Source organism: Notechis scutatus, chromosome 8 (genome assembly GCF_049901735.1).
Source record: "Notechis scutatus isolate UNSWTSFEM ecotype Mainland chromosome 8, rNotScu1.2, whole genome shotgun sequence".
NCBI classification, from domain to species: Eukaryota; Metazoa; Chordata; class Lepidosauria; order Squamata; family Elapidae; genus Notechis; species Notechis scutatus.
This window is the reverse complement of record NC_142016.1, coordinates 24301519-24321713: the sequence shown is the minus strand read 5'-3', so window position 1 is coordinate 24321713 and position 20195 is coordinate 24301519. Positions and strand designations below refer to the sequence as shown.

At 50.9% G+C, this 20195-nt stretch overlaps 1 protein-coding gene across 1 annotated transcript; it reads left to right on the top strand.

The window, feature by feature from the left end:
• Positions 1 to 640: 640 nt before the first annotated feature.
• On the top strand, positions 641 to 18623 carry NOP53 (NOP53 ribosome biogenesis factor). The gene is made up of 13 exons (XM_087971203.1): positions 641 to 900; positions 2081 to 2145; positions 3471 to 3555; positions 4726 to 4928; positions 7050 to 7120; positions 7216 to 7311; positions 7533 to 7637; positions 8773 to 8973; positions 10139 to 10314; positions 11795 to 11861; positions 15548 to 15624; positions 17575 to 17631; positions 18548 to 18623. The coding sequence occupies exons 1-13, from the start codon at positions 665 to 667 to the stop codon at positions 18552 to 18554; spliced, it is 1446 nt and encodes a 481-aa protein (XP_087827329.1). The 5' UTR covers positions 641 to 664; the 3' UTR covers positions 18555 to 18623.
• The last annotated feature ends 1572 nt before the right edge of the window (positions 18624 to 20195 follow it).

The window sequence follows — 20195 nt, the reverse complement described above, 5'->3', positions numbered from 1 at the left end:
TATTTCCTATCCTATCCTATCCTATCCTATCCTATTCCCTTTCTTATTCTATTCTATTTTATTCTATTCTATTCCATTCTCCTATTCTATTCTATTCTATTCTATTCTATTCTATTCTATTCCATTCCATTCTTCTATTCTGTTCTGTTCTGTTCTGTTCTGTTCTATTCTATTCTATTCTATTCTATTCTATTCTATTCTATTCTGTTCTGTTCTGTTCTGTTCTGTTCTGTTCTATTCTATTCTATTCTACTCCATTCTTCTATTCTATTCTATTCCATTCTTCTATTCTATTCTATTCTATTCCATTCCATTCCATTCCATTCCATTCCATTCCATTCCATTCCATTCCATTCTATTCTATTCTGTTGTATTCTATTCCATTCCATTCTTCTGTTCCGTTCCGTTCCGTTCCATCCCATTCCATTCCATTCTATTCTATTCTATTCTATTCTATTCTATTCTATTCTATCCTATTCGATTCGATTCTATAGTTCCCCTCTTTGTGGTTTAATGAGGGGGGATCGTCCACTTCTTCCACGCAAATGGTGCCACTCTCCGCCGGAAGCCGCCTTCCCCCTTCCTATTCCGTGAGGGCGGCGCTCTTTCCCCTCCTCTTCCGGTTCTCTCTCATTCCCCTCTCTCTCTTTTCTCGTGGCGCAAGATGGCGGCGCCGGGCGCTTCTCCTCAGGCGGCCGCATCTTCCTCTTCCTCCTCCTCCTTCCTGGGCTTCAGCGCCAACTCACGTGACCCCGGTCAGCTCCCCTCGCGGCGGGTGGGCGGCCGGGGCGCCCGGAACCGCAAGAAGGGCTGGAAGCGCTGGCGGGGCCCCGAGGCCAAGCTGGGCCGGGACCTCGGGGACTGGCTGGAGGAGCGGGTCTCGGAGCTGCGGCACTTGGGGTGAGGCGCGGTGAGGCCTAGGGAGGCCGGGAGATCCCGGCCTCTGAAGCGGAGGGAAGGGGGGGATGCATAGGAGAAATAGAGCCTCCAGGTTCGGAGGCAGTCTACCCCTCAGAGCCAGCATAGGGAGAGAAGCCTCGAGGCTGTGCTGCGCATGCGCGGGCACGGGGGGGACGAACAGTTGTGTGGAATTACAGGTAGTCCTCTATTTACGACCACCATGGAGCTCTTCCCCCACCATCTTTCCTATTAAGGGAGTTTTGCCTCATTTTACGACCTTTCTCGCCACCGTTGTTAAGCGGATTTCTGCAGAGGTTACGTTTGCTTGCGCAGTTGTTAAGTAAATCCGGCTTCCCCATCGACTTAGCTTTGTTAGGTCGCCAAAGGGGATCACGTGACCCCCGTGCTACAACTGTCATAAGTATGAGCTGGTGGCCAAGCATCCGAATTTTGACCCTGTGACCTTGGGGATGCAGCAAGGGTTATGAAGCCGCCCACCCACCCACCCAGGGTTAAGAATTGGGGAGGAGAAGACTGGCTGCTTCCCATTATTGAGAACCCAGGAATGTATTAGCTCTTGAGGAAGGGCCGTGAATTATATTTCTATATGTATAATTTCTCTCTCAGATAGGTAGGTAGGTAGATAGGAAAGGAAAGGAAAGAAAGGAAGAAAGAAAAAGAAAAAAATATAGAAATATAGTTCATGGTCTTTCATCAAGATTATTTATATTTTTCGCACAAGCACGAAGCCAAAAGCACCAGCCTGAAGATGACGAGTGGGACCTCGTCGAAACGTTGCCAAGATACTCTCAATCTTGCACAGAAAAAGACCCAAACACGCCAAGACCTGCATGTGTGTATGTGTGTGTGTGTGTATGCAGGTCTTGGCGTGTTCGGGTCTTTTGTAGCAATAGCACTTAGACTTACATACCGCTTCACAGTGCTTTACAGCCCTCTCTAAGCGGTTTACAGAGTCAGCATATTGCCCCCATCAATCTGGGTCCTCATTTTACCCACCTTGGAAGGACGGAAAGCTGAGTCAACCTTGAGCCTGGTGGGATTTGAACTGCCAAATTGTAGGCAGCTGGCTGCAGAAGTAGCTTGCAATACTGCACTCTAACCACTGCACCACAGAGGCTCCATATATATATATATCTGTTATGTGTGTGTTTCTCCCCAGAGGACCAGTGTCGGAAAAGCCAGATGAAAGCCTCTTCTTTGTAGATACCAGCAACGAACAACAAGGTGAGAGGTTGCAACACAGTGATGATGACGATGATGTTAACCATTCAGTTGTGCCTGACTTTTGGCGATTCTATGGGCCACGTCTTCTCCACATCTCCCAATCTTGCACGACTATTTTGAATTGTTCTATTGCGGGTGGGGGGTGTGTGTCAAACTCGATTTCATTGAGGGCCGCATCAGGATTGTGTTTTACCTGGGGGGCTTGGCCAACTTGACGTGTCGGGGGCACCTGCGGTGGTCCGAGTGCTCTATTAGGGAAAACAGGCTCCCAAGCTCCGTTTTCGGCTGCAAAGGCCTCCTGCAACCCTCTGCCAGCGAAAACGGAGCTCGGGAGGGTCGAGTGGGCTGATCCTTCGCTGTTTTCAGGGCACCCCTGCAGGTGAGATCTAACCACCCCTTTGGCCAGATTTGGCGCATGGGCCTTGAGTTTAACACCCCTGTTCCATTGAATGTGTGGCTGGGGTCAGGTTTGATGGTGTCCAGCCACCCTGTTTCCTGGTGGCCTGGTTTCCTTTTACCTCTAACTCTTCCAAACATAATTGCTTTCTCCAGGAAATTCCCCTGCATGAGACGGTCAAAATAAGTGAGCCGCAGTTTTGTGATTTTGCATTTCAGTGACATGTCTGGTGTTACGCGTTCCAGTAGTTGTTAGTCATCTTTGCTGTCCAAGGAATATGCAGGAGCCTTTTCCAGGCACCACAACTCAAATAAGTCAATTTTCCTTGCTGTCTTGCTTTTGTAAAGTCCAACAGAACCCTTTTGGGACTCGAGTACCTAAAAAATGGGAACGTAGAACCAAATTGAGGGGAAAAGTCAGTCAGACTTGAGGGTAAGACTAGTAGTCATTTCAGTGGTTTGCAGTATCCCCGTAATCTGTTTCTTTCAGATCATCAGTGATTCATTCCGATCGCTTTCGCTCAATGGTGTTTTCTGGTTCTTCCCTTAGCTGGCACCTTGGAAGTAAAGATTTGCAGGCTTTTTTATTCCATTTCTGTAGCTGCTCATCTTGATCAGTGATTTTGGGCAACTTATAATTCAAAAATACACTACAATTCAAACGTTAAAACAGTTAAAATCACGTTTTTAACAATGATAATGATCTTTTTAATGAAAGCATAATAAAGGGACCTGGCTACAGTTCTCTTGCAGCTCAGCTTTAGTGCCACCGGCCAATCAAGTTTTTGACCAGGCATTTTGGACGCAGAGCACAATAAGGGGAAGAGACCTAATCGGGTGGTTTCATTGCTAGAGTCCCCTTGGCTGTTAACTACCCCTGGTGTGATTGGCACGCCTGGGTTCATTTCCTGCCTTGGTTCTTGTTCCAGGTCAGAAAGAGCAAGCAGCCAAAGAGAAACCTCTGAAGATCGACTTGATCCTACAGCCGGATTCCAAGGTCCCTCCGCCCAAAGAGTGAGTTTTGTCTCTGTCTTTCGTTGAGACGTGTGTGGGGAAGCCAGCATCTTCATTCCTTTTCAGGATCTCTTTTCTGTCATTTTTGGGGCAAGGATGTTTGATTCAGGCAGAGGAATGGGTCTTATTTTAATTAATTTGTATGTCTCTTCTTGTGGCTTTAGTAGTCCAGGGCAGTTGAAAAAGTGAAAAACTGAAGTAAACAACCAAATTCCTTTTTGTTTTTGTCATTTTGAAAAATATTCAGATTCCATTTCTGAGTTTTTGCTATGTTCGAAAATTGCCATCATTTTTCCCCTCTCCCTTGTGGGCTGCCCTGATCCCAGAATTTCTCCCATATAACTCTTCATGGAATACTTTTTGATTGTCCGGTGTCATCTTTGAAGCACTATCCTTTTATAGATAGTCCTTGACTTATTACCACAGTTGAGCCCAAAATCTATGTTGCTAAGTGAGACAGCTGGCTTTTGCTCCATTTTACGATCTTTCTTGCCTCGGCTTTTAAGTGAACCACTGCAGTTGATTGTTAGTAACCCAGTTGTTAAGTGAAACTCCTTTGACTTTGCTTATCAGAAGGTCGTAAAAGGGGACCCTGGGACACTGCAACCATCATAAATATGAGCCAGTTGCCACCTGAATTTTGATCATGTGACTATGGGGAATGCTGGAAAATGGTCGTGAGTCACTTTTTTCAGTGCCATGGTAACTTCAACCAATCACTAAATGAATAAGTCAAGGACTAGTAGAGCTGCTTCCAAAAATTGAGATTCTTCTGGAAATCCAAAGAAATGGTCCCATTGTTGCCATCTTCTTCAAATGGAAAATGTCGCGATGAATGTTCAAATAGAGGATTGTCTTAAGTTTGCCCTTTGGCATGCAGAGAAAGGATTTTGAGCTAGCCCCATGAAACCGCTTCAGTTTATTACCTGTGATTTATGGCTTAGTGCAGGGGTGTCCAACCTTGGCAACTTTAAGACTTATGGACTTCAACTCCCAGAATTCCTCAGCCAGCTTTGCTGGCTGAGGAATTCTGGGAGTTGAAGTCCACAAGTCTTAAAGTTGCCAAGGTTGGACACCCCTGGCTTAGTGGAAGATGTGAATTACGCCATTTTAACTTGTTTTGAGCTGTGCCAAGCTGTCCGACCTAAAACCTGCTTCCTTCCTCCTCAGCATCCTTTCTTATCAGGTCCCCAACGGCCGGAAGTTGAAGCGGAAACAGCGACTCTGGGAGAAGCTGGCAGAAAAGGGGTTGGTGCCCCGGAAAGAACGGCTCCTTCAGCAAAGGTTACAAAACCCTCCCAAAGCCAACACAGCCGGAGCAGACAGCGGGACGGATCCCTCTAGGGAGTTCTATGACATTTGGGCAGATTCAAGTAAGCCTTCGTTTATTCAGCTTGTAGCCATAGACCCAAGAAGACCTTAAGTCGGTTGAAATTGAGAGTGAAATGAAAAAGATTTCTGACTGGCCCAAAGTCACTAGAACTCCCAGTCTCCTAGTCATTGGCCCAAAGTCACCCAGCCGGCTTTGATGCCTGAAATGGGACTAGAACTCCCAGTCTCCTAGTGATTGGCCCAGAGTCACGCAGTCGGCTTTCATGCCTGAAATGGGACTAGAACTCCCAGTCTCCTGGTGATTGGCCCAAAGTCACCCAGCCGGCTTTGATGCCTGAAATGGGACTAGAACTCCCAGTCTCCTGGTGATTGGCCCAAAGTCACCCAGCCGGCTTTGATGCCTGAAATGGGACTAGAACTCCCAGTCTCCTGGTGATTGGCCCAAAGTCACCCAGCCGGCTTTGATGCCTGAAATGGGACTAGAACTCCCAGTCTCCTGGTGATTGGCCCAAAGTCACCCAGCCGGCTTTGATGCCTGAAATGGGACTAGAACTCCCAGTCTCCTGGTGATTGGCCCAAAGTCACCCAGCCGGCTTTGATGCCTGAAATGGGACTAGAACTCCCAGTCTCCTAGTGATTGGCCCAGAGTCACGCAGTCGGCTTTCTTGCCTGAAATGGGACTAGAACTCCCAGTCTCCTAATGATTGGCCCAAAGTCACCCAAGCCGCTTTCATGCCTGAAATGGGACTAGAACTCCCAGTCTCCTGGTGATTGGCCCAAAGTCACCCAGCCGGCTTTCCTGCCTGAAATGGGACTAGCACTCCCAGTCTCCTGGTGATTGGCCCAAAGTCACCCAGCCGGCTTTGATGCCTGAAATGGGACTAGAACTCCCAGTCTCCTAGTGATTGGCCCAGAGTCACGCAGTGCGACTTTCATGCCTGAAATGGGACTAGAACTCCCAGTCTCCTGGTGATTGGCCCAAAGTCACCCAGTCGACTTTCATGCCTGAAATGGGACTAGAACTCCCAGTCTCCTGGTGATTGGCCCAAAGTCACCCAGCCGGCTTTGATGCCTGAAATGGGACTAGAACTCCCAGTCTCCTGGTGATTGGCCCAAAGTCACCCAGCCGGCTTTCATGCCTGAAATGGGACTAGAACTCCCAGTCTCCTGGTGATTGGCCCAAAGTCACCCAGCCGGCTTTGATGCCTGAAATGGGACTAGAACTCCCAGTCTCCTGGTGATTGGCCCAAAGTCACCCAGCCGGCTTTCATGCCTGAAATGGGACTAGAACTCCCAGTCTCCTGGTGATTGGCCCAAAGTCACCCAGTCGGCTTTCTTGCCTGAAATGGGACTAGAACTCCCAGTCTCCTGGTAATTGGCCCAAAGTCACCCAGCTGGCTTTCATACCTAAAATGGGACTAGAACTCCCAGTCTCCTGGTGATTGGCCCAAAGTCACCGAGTCGGCTTTCTTGCCTGAAATGGGACTAGAACTCCCAGTCTCCTGGTGATTGGCCCAAAGTCACCCAGCCGGCTTTCATACCTAAAATGGGACTAGAACTCCCAGTCTCCTGGTGATTGGCCCAAAGTCACCCAGCCGGCTTTCATGCCTGAAATGGGACTAGAACTCCCAGTCTCCTGGTGATTGGCCCAAAGTCACCCAGTCGGCTTTCATGCCCGAAATGGGACTAGAACTCCCAGTCTCCTGGTGATTGGCCCAAAGTCACCCAGTTGGCTTTCATGCCTGAAATGGGACTAGAACTCCCAGTCTCCTGGTGATTGGCCCAAAGTCACCCAGCCGGCTTTCATGCCTGAAATGGGACTAGAACTCCCAGTCTCCTAGTGATTGCCCCAAAGTCACCCAGTTGGCTTTCATGCCTGAAATGGGACTAGAACTCCCAGTCTCCTGGTGATTGGCCCAAAGTCACCCAGTCGGCTTTCATGCCCGAAATGGGACTAGAACTCCCAGTCTCCTGGTGATTGGCCCAAAGTCACCCAGTTGGCTTTCATGCCTGAAATGGGACTAGAACTCCCAGTCTCCTGGTGATTGGCCCAAAGTCACCCAAACCGCTTTCATGCCTAAGGCAGGACTTGAATTCACAACATTTTCTAGCCTGGTGCTGTAACCACTAGACCAAACTGCTTCTCCTTCTCTTGCCCTCAGACCCCCTTGATCAAGCTCTGGCTGGGCAGGACGCCTTTTTCCTAGAACAAACCAAGAAGCAGCCTGTGAAGGTAAGCGCTGGGCCCGTCCCGTAGCGGGCGGTGGGTGGGGGGAAACGGCGGCCTGCGGGCTGAGCCTCACCCTCCTGCGATGTTCCCTCCTCCAGCGTCCTGACAGGCTGAAGAAGACCCCGTCCGAGCTGCCCGCCATGGAGGTCATCTCCCCGGGAGGATCTTACAATCCCAGCTTCCAGTCTCACCAGGTACCGGCAACGCTGGGTGAATTGCCGCAACGGCAGGGGCGTTTCCTTTTCCCTCCTGTCTGGCGCTTGAGAACCCCGAGCGATCCGTTGGGGGCGGATTTCACGCGGGGTCCCAGGTGGGGAGGCTTGCTGAGGTCTGTGTGAAGAGCTCTCACTGGGGTTTGTTTTCTTCTCTTACCCCGCTCTCCCCTTCCCCACCCCCCACCCCCCGACCCCAACAGGCATTGCTCCTCCAGGCCTTTGAAGCCGAGCTGGTGAGGCAGAAGGCAGAGGAGAGGCTGCAGCGTCAGCTGAATTTCCCCACCGCCGCTGAGGCCCCCACCCAGGTGAGGGCTGGTACCCAAACAACAAGGAGGGCCAGTCCCGAACAAGGGCTGAACCCTGTCCTGAATTCTTCTTGGGATAGAATTATTCAGAGAGAAGATCACAACGACTGGAGGAAGGGCTTTCCCCACGGTGTGTGTGTGGGGGGGTGTCACAGTTCCGAGGGGGACAACAGGATTGGCCTGTTCCGGGTGGGCATGGCGTGAAAGAGATGGTATTGGTGGAAACTGGAGACTCAGGCCCACTTTAAATATTGGAGAAAGGAAGAGCAGCCGCGTGGAAGGAGATAATCTGCAGGGGCTGGGGGTCATATTTCAAGGAATGTTTTCTAACTGTAACCTCAGTTCAATGATGTTGGGGCAGCTTTTCAACCCCCCAACCCCACCCAATCTTCTGGATGGGGCCGTCTGGCAGACTACAAAGCTATGAGCAGCTTTATTATTATTTTTACAAAATAACTCAAAGTGGTAAACAGAGCTAATGCTCCTTCCTCCTCCTATTTTCCCCACAACAGTCCTGTGAGGTGGGTTGGGCTAAAAGAGGGACTGGCCCGAGGTCACCCAGACGGCTTCCGTGCCCAGTTTCTAGCCTGCTGCCTTAACCACTAGACCAGGGGTGTCCAACCTTGGCCACTTTAAGACTTGTGGACTTCAACTCCCAGAATTCCTCAGCCAGCAAAGCTGGCTGAGAATTCTGGGAGTTGAAGTCCACAAGTCTTAAAGTGGCCAAGGTTGACACCCTGCACTAGACCAAACTGCCCGCCTCTCAGTTTTTTTACAGACTTGAGCTGTAAATAAAAACAACGAAGGCAAAATACAAAATAAAATGTCTCTAGATAGAAATCACCAAAGCGTGGAAAGAATCGCTGGGACGCTTCGCCTTTGCCAATGCAAGTCGGGCTGTGGGGCCGTGATGCGCCTGGAAGTCCCACAACTGGGCTCCCCTTGGGCTTCTGGGCAGGGTTGTGTGAAGGCCTTTGAAAACGGTGGCGGGTCAGATGGAACACACAGTTCATTGCGAGTCTGTTGGTCTCAGTGAGTCCCAGAGGGTAGATTTCAGTGGTCAAGGGCCTGCCTCCTCCTTCTCCTCTGGGGTTTCCCTTTCAGCTCCTCTTCTCTCTCCTGCCCCCTTGCACAGGAGTCGGTGTTTCAGGAACAGTGCGAGGGGCTCATGGAAGAGGACTCGGAAGGCGAGGAAGGGCAGGGCAGCCCACCCAGGCCCCCGGAGGAGGATCTGCAGGCAGCCTCCGGCGAGGCCTCCCGTCTCCTCACAGCGACGGCGGTCAGAGAAAAGAAAACAGAACAGCAGCGCAAGAAAGAAAAAGCCGCCAAGCAGTTGGTGAGTTCGCCTGGCCCAGGGGTCGGCAACCTTAGAGCCACAACGGTCCTAACCGGAAGCCCCCCATTCAATTCTGGAGGCGACCAGAAGTCCAGTTCCCCCCACCATAGAGTCTCCTCCTAGCATGGCATCCTTTTTCCTCTGCTGTCCAGAAGTCCGGTTCCCCCTACCATAGAGTCTCCTCCTAGCATGGCATCCTTTTTCCTCTGCTGTCCAGAAGTCTGGTTCCCCCCACCATAGAGTCTCCTAGTGCGGCATCCTTTTTCCTTTTACTGACCGGCGACAGGGATCCTCCGCAGAGGGATGAAAAGGCCACACGCGGCTCCAGAGCCACAGATTGCCGACCCCTGGCCTACTCCATGGAGATTCTGGGGCAGGGGAATCTGCTTTGTACAACCTCGGTTTCTAGAAGCGTTAAGACTACAATCCCCATAGTTCCCAGCTTACCTGGGCTTCCCGGTGAAGGTAGCAGCTCCACCTTTCCGAGCGGCTCAAAAGTGCGTTGAACTATTACCATCTGGCAGACGGTACCGGACAATAATAAAAACAAATAGGCTGAAAAACAGCTTCTATCCCAGGGCAGTAACTCTATTGAATTCTGCTCTATAGTGCAGTGTCGGTGCGGTGTCGGGGGTTTCCGGTTCAACGTGTGGAGTGTGAAGGATGTGTGTTTGTGTTCGTTTTCATGGTCATGCTGTGCACTGAAGATGGTGTTTGACCTTGTTGTACGAGGTGCCAGGACAATACACTAAACTCGCCACCGTTTCCTTTGGGACCCTCGGCGTTGTTGTGTGTGGTCGTGTGACGGGCAGGGCAGGGATTCCTTTTCCGAGCCATCCTTGAAGCCACCATGCCACCGTTCCAGGGTTGCCTTCCGGGCTGCCAGCCAACCGGCGCTTATCAGCCCTTGTGCCGAGGATGTTGTGGCTCTCAAAACGCCCCGCCATCTGGCGCTGCCATCTGCTGCCTTTGCGTGAGCTCTGCACAAGGCAAGGGAGATGCCAGCTTGTGGGAACCCACTGAGACCCCACCCCACAGCACTTCCCGGCAGGGGCTGGGAAGACGCGGCCCTTGGCTTGCAAGTCCCTTGAAGGAAACCCCAGCTGCCCCCACCCGCTCTGACTCCCCTCCCTTCCCCCCTGCTGTTGCTTCTCTCCTGGCACAGAAAGCCCGCGAGCTCTCCGAGAAGGCCGCCCGGCTCAGGAAACAGGAGATCTTTCAGCTGAAATCCATCCGGCTGCAGCTGAAGCAGCGGGAGGCCGAGCTGCAACGCCGGAAGCAGCGGCGCGAAGCCGAGCGCAAACTGGAGGCCGTCAAGCCCAAGCGGCTGGGCAGGCTCAAGTAAGCGAGAGGGGCCAAGGTGGACTGGAGAAGGATGGTTGCAGGAATTGGGTATGGCAAGTGCAGTGGAGGAGAAGGACAAGGGGGTTCCAGGATCTGAGGGGCTTTAACAGATAATCAAGAGTCAGAAGGGACCTTGTAGGTCATCTAGCCCAACCCCCTTCCCAAGCGGGAGACCCTACACCATTTCTGACCGACGGCAGTCCAATCTCTTCTTGAAAGTCTCCAGTGATGAAGCTCCCACAACTTCCAAGGGCAACTTCTGTTCCATGGGTTGATGGTCCTCCCTGTCAGAAAGTTTCTCCTTATTTCCAGGTTGAATCTCTCCTTGTTCAGTTTTCATCCATTATTCCTTGTCTGGCCTTTGGGTGCTTTAGAAAATAGCTTGACCCCCTTCCTCCTCTCTGTGGCAGCCCCTCAAATATTGGAAGATGCTCTCCTGTCTCCCCCTGGTCCTTCTCTTCCCTAGACCAGCCAGGCCCAGTTCCTGCAACCGTCCTTTGTGGGCTGCCCCAAAGAAGAGGGGAATCGACTTATTTCCACAAGTCCCTGGAGGTTCTCTGTCATCCGGGTCATGATTATCCGAAAGATCCTTTTTTCAAGAGGCAACTGGACTTTCTGTTCTTTTTCTTGGAAGGCGTTTCACTTCTCCTCCAAGAAGCTTCTTCAGATGAGAGGCAAAACTTCAGAGGAAAACAAGAAAACCCAGTAGTGGCCTCTTGGAAAAAAAGCACCTTTGGGACACCAGAAGCAACGGATGGAAACTAATCTAAACTCAGCTAAGCAACCTGGAATTCAGGAGAAATTTCCTGACAGAACATTGAACCAGTGGAACAGTTTGCCTTCAGAAGTTGTTAGATGCTCCATCACTGGAGGTTTTTAGAAAGACACTGGGCCACCACTGGTCTGAAATGGTATAGAGTCTCCTGCTGGAGCAGTGGGCTGGACTAGAGGACCCACAAGGTCCCTTTCAGATCAGCTGACAGGCTCCAGGAGAAGAGCCTTCCCTGCCATCCCTCCGCCCTGTGGAACGTCTTGCCCCCCGGCATGAGATCAGCTCCCACCCACCCAAACTCCCTCAGGAGCCTAAAGACCTGGTCCTGCCAGTTAGCTTGGGCCTCCAGTGGGGGGAAGCCTCCCAGGGGAGGTGGTTGATCCCTAAACAACAGATCCCATCTTCCTCCCCCCACCCCCAAATCCCGCTCCTGCCCGCCCCATCTTTTAATCGGGTCCGCAGCGTTTGGTTCTTTCAGATTATTCGACTTAATGCCTTTTAGTTTTTCTGTGGGTGTATTTTTTTTTTTTTTTTAAGATTGTAAGCCGCCCAGCGTTACTCAACCTGGGGTAAGATGGGCAGCCAATAAATTTGACAAATAAAAGAAATAAAACGAGAGCAGGAAAGGGCTTGGATGGGGGAGAAAAGGGGGGGGTGGCAGAAAGCAAAGCTGCTCTCCTGTTTATATCATCTTTTTCCCGGCAGGTACGAAGAACCCGATGTGGACGTGCAGCTGAGCAGTGAACTGGCGGAGTCCTTGAGGACGCTAAGGGTAAGCGGCGCCCCAGCCTTTTGGCACCCCTGCCTGGCAGAGAGAGATGAGACCAGGTGGTGTCCCTGCCATCTTCCTGTCCTGCTGCAGGCCACCCATCTGTAGGTCTCCTTCGGGTGAATTCGGTTCCTCCTCTGCTCTGCGCCAGCCACGGCTCAAATTACGCCAGCTTCTCCATCAAGTCTCTCTCCAGCTGGGGCATCCTTGGTTGTTTGGAGCTGCTCTTCCCCATCCACTGAATGGTGCCAGGTTGCAGAAGGCTTTCATTTAGTTGTCTCTGGCTTGCTGGGAAGAGGAAGTGCCCAACCCCATTGCCCATTTGCGAGACGCTGGGCAGAATCCAGAAATAGTCCTCGACTAACAACAGTTCATTTGCTCAGCGATTCTTTGAAGTTACAATGGCCCGGGGAAGTGACTTACGGCCGTGTTTCACAGTTACCACCTTTGCAAGCCTCCCCTTTGGTCACATGATCAAACTTCAGATGATTGGCAACCGGTTCATACTTTACAACCGTTGCGGTGTCCCAAGGTCATCTGATCCCAGTGGTGGGATTCAGCCAGTGGGCACCACTTTGGGAGAACCAGTGGTTAACTTTTCTGAGCAGTTTGGTTGTTAGAAGAAATCAGGGCAGAGAACTGGTTTGTGATGACCCAAAGATCATCACAAAGGCAACCCAGTCAGATAATCAGTAGGAATCCCTTTATTAGCGCCAACTTTGCCCCCAATGTCCAGCTTACCTTCTGGGCACGAGAAAACAGCCTTTAAGTAGAGGAAATTCAGTCCAAAACATGGTCAACACAAACTGTAATTTTAAGTCCAATCAAGGCAAGATGAGGTCATTAGTCTGACGGGGCAGGAGCAAGAATTCCAGACATAAAGGCACGGCAATAGCTCAACACAGTTGGGAAGATGCCAGGAACACAGATAAGCAAAGTCAACACAAGATAAACTCACATTTGCTCCCAGCAGCTACTGCACTCAGCATGCATTTCTTTTAAACTCTCTTCCCAGCTGTGGCTAATGAAGGGAGTCAGGGCCCTTTCCTCCCCCATAAGCCATGCAACTCTTGTTGCTTCCTCCTCCGTTCCTCCCTGCGTGCCCTAGGATGAAGAGGGGGTGGGCTTCGGTCTTCCTCTGAACTCCCTCTCCCTTGTTCTACCTCTGCCCAGCCAGACTCTGCCCTTCCCCTTCCTCCACAGCCAACAGAGCCACACACTCCCTGTCAGCTGTTCGCTCCTCCGAGTCAGAATGGTTGTTAAATTATTTGAATCCCACCACTGCCTGATTTTTGCCACCCTCCGACAAGCCAAGTCAACGGGGGAGCCGGGTTCACTCAACAACCGGATGACTAACTTATTGACCGCGGTGATTCACTTAACATCGGAGGCAAGGAAGGCCGTAAAAGGGGGGCCAAGCTCCCTTAACGACAGAAGTGTCGGGCTCGGTGGTGATCATAAGTCGAGGCCTATACCTGTAGAGGCTTTGGGAACAGAAGTTGCCCTCGGAGGTTGTGGGAGCTTCATCCCTGGAGGCTTTCAAGAAGAGATTGGACTGCCCTTTGTCAGAAATGGTGGAGGGTCTCCCGCTTGGGAAGGGGGTTGGGCTAGATGACCTACAAGGTCCCTTCCGACTCTGATGATCTATTAAGGTCTGGCCCTTGGGGGGGGGGAAGAGTCCCTCCCCATGGAATGAAGGGAGGGTAACGGACAGAGAAGGGGTTCCGTTGGGGTGGGAGGGGGCTTGGGGCCTTTCACTATTCCACACACACACACACACACACACACACACACACACCTGGTGTCCAATGATGAGACCCATCCTTGCGCTCGGAGAATTTGCAGCAGCCGTTGCTGGGAATGTGAAGGACCCCAGGGGACCCCCTGGTCCTACCGAGTGGGTAAGGATCAGGGAACTGAGGCACCCTCCTGCAGCCCCCTCCTCCTCCCTTTCTCAGCAGGGAGGGTTGGTTTACCCCTTTAGCAAATGACACACACACACCCCCCCAAAAAAAGAAGTTTAAAAGCACAATTGCATTCCCGGTGGGCCAATACGAAACCCACTCTTTATTTACCCATTCAAAAGTAGACTGTAAGTAGAGCATGGTGGAGCTGCGCACAGAAAGTCTCGGGGCTCAAAAAGGGGTTTCCCCCCCCCCAAGAGAAGCAGGGAGGGGTCTCCCTTTCTAATGAGCTCGATTCCGCGCTTGGGGTATTTCCGCTTTTCCTGATGGATTCTGGGAGGTGCTTTTGGGAAGCCTGGCCCTTCCCTCTCTCTCCCTTCAGTGCCAGCAGGGATGGTGTGACCTAGTCTGGGGAATGAAACACCTGAATAAAGAGAGCCAAGCTCGGAGGGTGCCATGGAGGCCATATTCTTCTCCTCCTCCCCCCCGGCAAGCTCCCCTCCCCTCTTAACACTGAGGATGTGACCTAGTTTGGGTCATGAAACGTCCGCAAAGGAAACCACCATACTCAAGAGAGCACCAAGGACCCCCAGTTGTTCCTCCTCCTCCTCTTCCTCCTCCTCCTCTCCAGACCCCACACCCTTCTAACACTGATCATGTTACCTAGTTGGGTCATGAAATGTCTGCAAGAAAACAGCCAAGCTCAGAGAGCACCAAGGGCCCCACAGTCCTCCTCTTCCTCCTCTTCCTCCTCCCTACAAACTCCACTCTCTACTAGCACTTCTCAGGTTCCCTAGTCTTGAGTAACAAAGCGCCTGAACAAAGAGAGCCAAGCTCAGAGAGCAGCAGGGCCCCTTATTTAAACCCTCGGCTTGCAGGCGGGCTCCTTCGCACAGCCTGTCCCCTTCCCCAGCCTCCCACCCTGGCAGACCCTGAGAACAATCGCTCTTCCCTCCACCAAGCAGGAAGGCACCTCTCTGAATGTACATGAGGAGCTGAGATGGCGTGAAAAGTTCTACTTTCATCGCCCAGCAGAGCCTCTTCGGGAGGTGTTGGGGGAGGAGAGGGAGGGGGTTGGGACACTTTGGGCTTAATTTTGGTTGTAAAGTCAAGGACTTCCTGTACTGTAAATAGAATTTCCTTTCTTCCTCCCTCTCTCCCCCTTGTTCTCTTTCCTTCCTTCCTCCCTCCCTCCCTATACTTGTTCTCCTTCCTTCTTCCCTCCCTCCCTTCTTCTCTTTCCTTCCTTCTTCCCTCCCTCCCTGTTCTTGTTTTCTTTCCTTCCTTCTTCCCTTCCTTCCTCCCTATACTTGTTCTCCTTCCTTCTTCCCTCCCTCCCTTGTTCTCTTTCCTTCTTCCCTCCCTCCCTGTTCTTTTCTTTCCTTCCTCCTTCCCTTCCTTCCTCCCTATACTTGTTCTCTTTCCTTCTTCCCTCCCTCCCTTCTTGTTCTCTTTCCTTCCTTCTTCCCTCCCTCCCTCCCTCCCTGTTCTTGTTTTCTTTCCTTCCTTCTTCCCTTCCTTCCTCCCTATACTTGTTCTCCTTCCTTCTTCCCTTCCTCCCTTCTTGTTCTCTTTCCTTCCTTCTTCCCTTCCTCCCTCCCTGTTCTTGTTTTCCTTCCTTCCTTCCTTCCTTCCATCCATCCACCCCCCCCCGGGCATCTCTGATAGCTTTCCTAATTGATCTCTGAAACACAAAGACCAGCTGAGCCTCCCTTCTCCTTCCCCCTTCCCGTTCTCTGCTTGCTGTGGGCCTCCTGAGCTCATGTTTTGTCTTTTCTCCCGCAGCCGGAAGGCAGCATCCTGAAGGACCGCTTCAAGAGCTTACAGAAGCGCAACATTATCGAACCCCGAGAGCGGGCCAAGTGAGTACCTGGGGTGGGACGGGGTGGGATGGGGCTTCTCCGATGCTGGTCACCGAAACCTTTGTTTTTCCTCCAGCTCCTAGCCAGGGGCCTCCCTTTCTTTCCTTCAAGGAGCTTGTGGCTCGTTTCCCTGACCAGCATCTGTGGCTCCCCTCTTCTTTCTAGCAGAAAGTGGTACCTTGCGTCCCCTAACCAGGACCATAAAGGGAGCGGCTTCGTATTTTAAATTTTACAAACTTATTTCTCACAGTTTTGAACGGCCCATCTCCCTCAGAGCAGGACTCTTGAGCAGCGTACAGTAAAATGTTAAACTGTAGGTAAGTCCTCGACTTAGCAATAGCTCGCTTAGTGACTGTTCAAACTTACAATGGCACTGGGGGGAAAAAAGGACTTATTTTTCTCACGCTTAACGACCATTGCAACATTCCCATGATCACGTGATGCACATCTGAAGGTTCGCCAGCTGAATTCATAGTTATGATGGCCACAAGTGTCCCTGGGGGCCCCTTTTGCGACCTAATGATGAGCAAAGCCAAGGAGGACACTAGATTTATTTAACAACCGTGCGACTGATTTAAACAGATGCACTGATTCGCCTCACCGCTCTGGCGAGAAAAGTCGTAAAACGGGGGCAAAATGCGCTTAGCCAATTTCTCACTCAGCATCATACATGGGAGCCAGTTGCCAAGCAGCTGGATTTTGATCACGTGACTGAGGAATGCTAACAACTGTCGTAAGTGTGAAAAACGGTCCTAAGGCCCTTCTTTCACTCCTGTTTGCAACTTCAAACGGTCACTAAACTCACTGTTGTAAGTCGAGGACTACCTGTGTAGTCCCTCATGCCTTGGGTACTTTGGTAAAACAATGGCTCCATAAATAAATTAGCAATAATTAGTGTATTTGTGCCTAAAACCTATTCCCACATTAGATCAGGAACTGTTATGACCCTGTCGAAATCTGATTTGGAGGGGGAGGCTGAGCAGCTGACAGGGAGTGGGAGTGTGGCTCCATTGGCTGTGGAAGAAATTGGGGAAGGGCAAAGGCCGGCTGCGCAGAGCAGGGGAGAGGTAGAGCAAGGCAGAGGGAATTTGGAGGAAGACGCAGGCCCACCCCCTCTTCATCCTAGGTCACGCAGGGAGGAACGGAGAAGGGAGCAATGTGGGTTGTGTGGCTTTTGGAGGAAAGGGCCCTGATTCCCTTCACGAGCTGCAGCTGGGAACACAGTGTTTAAAAAGGGAAGCTGCGCACAGCAAGTTGTTGGGAGCAAATCATGAATTTCTCTGGTATTGTTGTGGCTTATCTGGGTTCCTGGTGTCTTCCCAACTGTGTTGAGTTTTGCCGTGCTTTCAAGTCTGAAATTCCTTCACCTGCCCTGCCAAACTAATTACTTCAGTTTGGCTTGTTTGGACTTTAAGTTACAGTTTGTGTTGGCCATGTTTTAGACTGAATTCTGTGTAGTCAAAGGCTGTTCCTAGAGTTTTTCTCCAGCCAGAAGCTAACCTGGACATTGGGGGCCAAGTTGGAGATAATAAAGGGACTTTTCTTGCTTATCTAACTGGGTTGCCTTTGTGCCACGCCCCTTTGGGTCATCACAACATGTCAGAGAAGCTGTAATAGTGCTGTGCCACGCCCTGGGTCATCACAGGAACTGTTGAATGACACAAATTATCCGACACTATTGAGGAACCCCCCCCCTTTAAAAAAAAAAAAAAGATTCTTAAAGCCAAAAGACGGAGAGCAGCTATGTAAGCTTCCGTTAGCTAAGTGATATTGATCGATAGGACAAGGAATGTCAACATTATTTATAGTGCTACATCTGTTTCCCTTGCACACAACTTGTGACAACAGCCTCTTTGGATGGAAACAAGCCAGTTTAATTTCCTTCCTCCCTGGAAGGGACGTGCCTCAGCTGTAGAGGACTCTAAATAACGTGCTTTCTTCCCTGCCCAGGTTCAAAAGGAAATACCGACTGAAATACGTCGAAAAGCGAGCTTTCCGGGAAATCACGTAAGTTGCTTTGGGGCTGGGAAGAGCTCTGGCCAGACCAGCTGACCGGTCCAGTTGGGTTGAAGCAGGGCCAGGGTAGAAGGGTGCTTTAAGGCTGGTGCCTTTGGGATGGATTACAACTCCCATCAGGAGCAGCCGTTATAGGCTTTCTAAACTGATGGCTTGGGGGGGAAACCTCCTCTTGTTTCTCTTGTATTTGAGGTTGAGAAACTCACGTTTTTGTTTACTTCTTTTGGGAGGGCTTGATCCCCAAATCTGAAGCTGGTTGCAGTCCTGGACCCTCCAATTTTCAGTCTTAAGAAGGGATATCTATGGAGATTCTCAAAGGTCAAAGGTCCTTTTTCAAAAGGCACCTGGACTTGCTTTGTTTTTTTCCCCTTGAAGATGTTTCGCTTCTCATCCGAGAAGCTTACTCCGTTCTGACTGAATGGTGGAGGATGGAAGGATTTATATTCCCTGCAGTCATCTGGTCATTAGTTCTCTTTCTGAGAATTGTTGAGCCTTCCTCTTGGGGAAAAAAAAACCAAGAAAGTCCAATTGCCTTCTGAAAAAAAAACACCTTTGGGATTCTTAAGAATGGAAGAATTTCATCTCAGTGGGAAAGATAATCATGGAAAGACGCTTACCCCACCCCAAAAATGGAGGCTGGGACTTCGCGGCACAGGATTGCAACCCAATGCCCTTCTCCGACACCCCACCAGAGCTGTGGGTTTCTACCCCATCCAGGCTGGGTGGTTCAGCGATGACCTGATTTATATCTATTTTTTCCTCTTTTCTCTCCCATCACTTCTCACTTTGTGGGGGGAGGGTAGCGAGGGGTGAAAAGCAAATTTCCAGCTCCTTCTGTTTTGTTTTTTTTAATTATGGCACACCTCCTTCACTCCTCTTTTCTCTCCCCACCTTGTCTTCCCTGCAGATTATAGAAGCGCAAAAATTAGCATCCCGAGATCTCCCACGTGTTTCATTAAAACGCCACAAACCAACCTCGAGTCTGTTTTGCTGGATTCTTTCCCCTTCCTCTGGGTTATCCCCCCACGGCCTTCAACCAACCAGAGACCCTCGCCTCTTCTCCTTTGTCTTTAACCCTGGAGGTGATATTCCAGGGGGTGCGAAAAACTTGGGTTTAGAAGTTTCAAAATTATAGTGTGTGTGTAGAATTGTATGCTTAGCATTATTTTTGAAGAGGTGCGTGAGAATATACCGTGTTTCCACAAAAATAAGACCCTGTCTTATATATTTTTGGGCCACCCAAAAAGGCACCAGGTCTTATTTTCGGGGGATGTCATCCACTGACTAACCTCACTTGTGTGTGTGTCGCTCCCAGGCCTCCTTTTCACTGTCAGAGGCCTTCAGGATCTTCTTCTGCAGCCAGCAAGTCTTTCCTGAAGGCCTCTGCAGCCAATAACAGAGCTCTGGATCGATCCAGAACTTTCTTATCAGCTACAGAGGCCTTCAGGAAAGCCTTGCCGGCTGCAGAAAAAAATGGGCCGGCAAGGCAGGTGTCGGGGTGTGCGAGGCCTGGCTACAACTGTCCAAAGGTAAGTAGTAGGGCAGCTTAATTTTTACCCATCCACTCGAGTGGGCGGGATCTTAATTAGGGCTTATTTTTGGGGGTAGGGCTTATATTGGGTGCATGTGTAAAAATCAAACTAGGACTTACTTTCAGGGTGGGTCGTATTTTTGGGGAAATGGTATCACAAGCTTTTTAGGGGTATAGAAAAGGTTGGGAACCTCTGGGTTAGGGGATGATGGGAATTGTATCACACACACACACACACCCCACAATCGAAGGAGGACCCTGGGTTGGAAAGGTGACTCTGGGTCCGGGGCCCATAAGCAGAGGATCGACTTCCCTCCCTCTTTTGTCTCTTGCTTTTTTTTCCTAGCAAGAACAGATCCAGCCAGATCTTCAAATCTGCAGCTGGTCGGCCTGGAGCTCTTGTCTTAATCGGGGAGATTAGCAATCGTTTGATTACTTTAGATAAATGCGCCTCGGGGAGGGAGGGGGGCCACCGGTGTGTAAGGGGGAGAGGGAGCCTCACCGTGGCTGTGAAATCCGCTTGGTCTTCTCCCACCGCCCCTTTTCCAGGCTGTGCCGTGATCCTGGGGGCTACGCACCGTGCAGGTAGCCCTCCACTTAGGGCTGCAATGGAGCCCAGTTGCTGAGCTTTGTGGCCCCCCCGTTACGACCGTCCTGGCCGCAACTGTGAAGCCAAATCCCTGCACACCTGCTTTGCAGAGCCAGGATCCTTTTCCCCCTTCTCATTCAGGCCTAAATCTCTCTCTCCTTTTCTTTTTGTCTCATCGCCGCTTCCTTCCTCCAACAGCCTCTCTCCGATGAAAAGGGCCTTCGATTTCTTTCCCTCCCACCCCCCCCCGTTTGCAGACCAAAAGCAAAGAGGATTAAAATGTCCCAGGGTTTAACTCCCTTCGGGGTTGAGCTGCCAGCTGGGGGTTTCCCCCGCCCCGGGCAGGACGTCATGAACTAGGAATAGTAATATTTTAACGTCTCGGGCGTAAGCTTCCCATGCTGCAAAACGATGGCTCGCCCACTAGATCCCTGC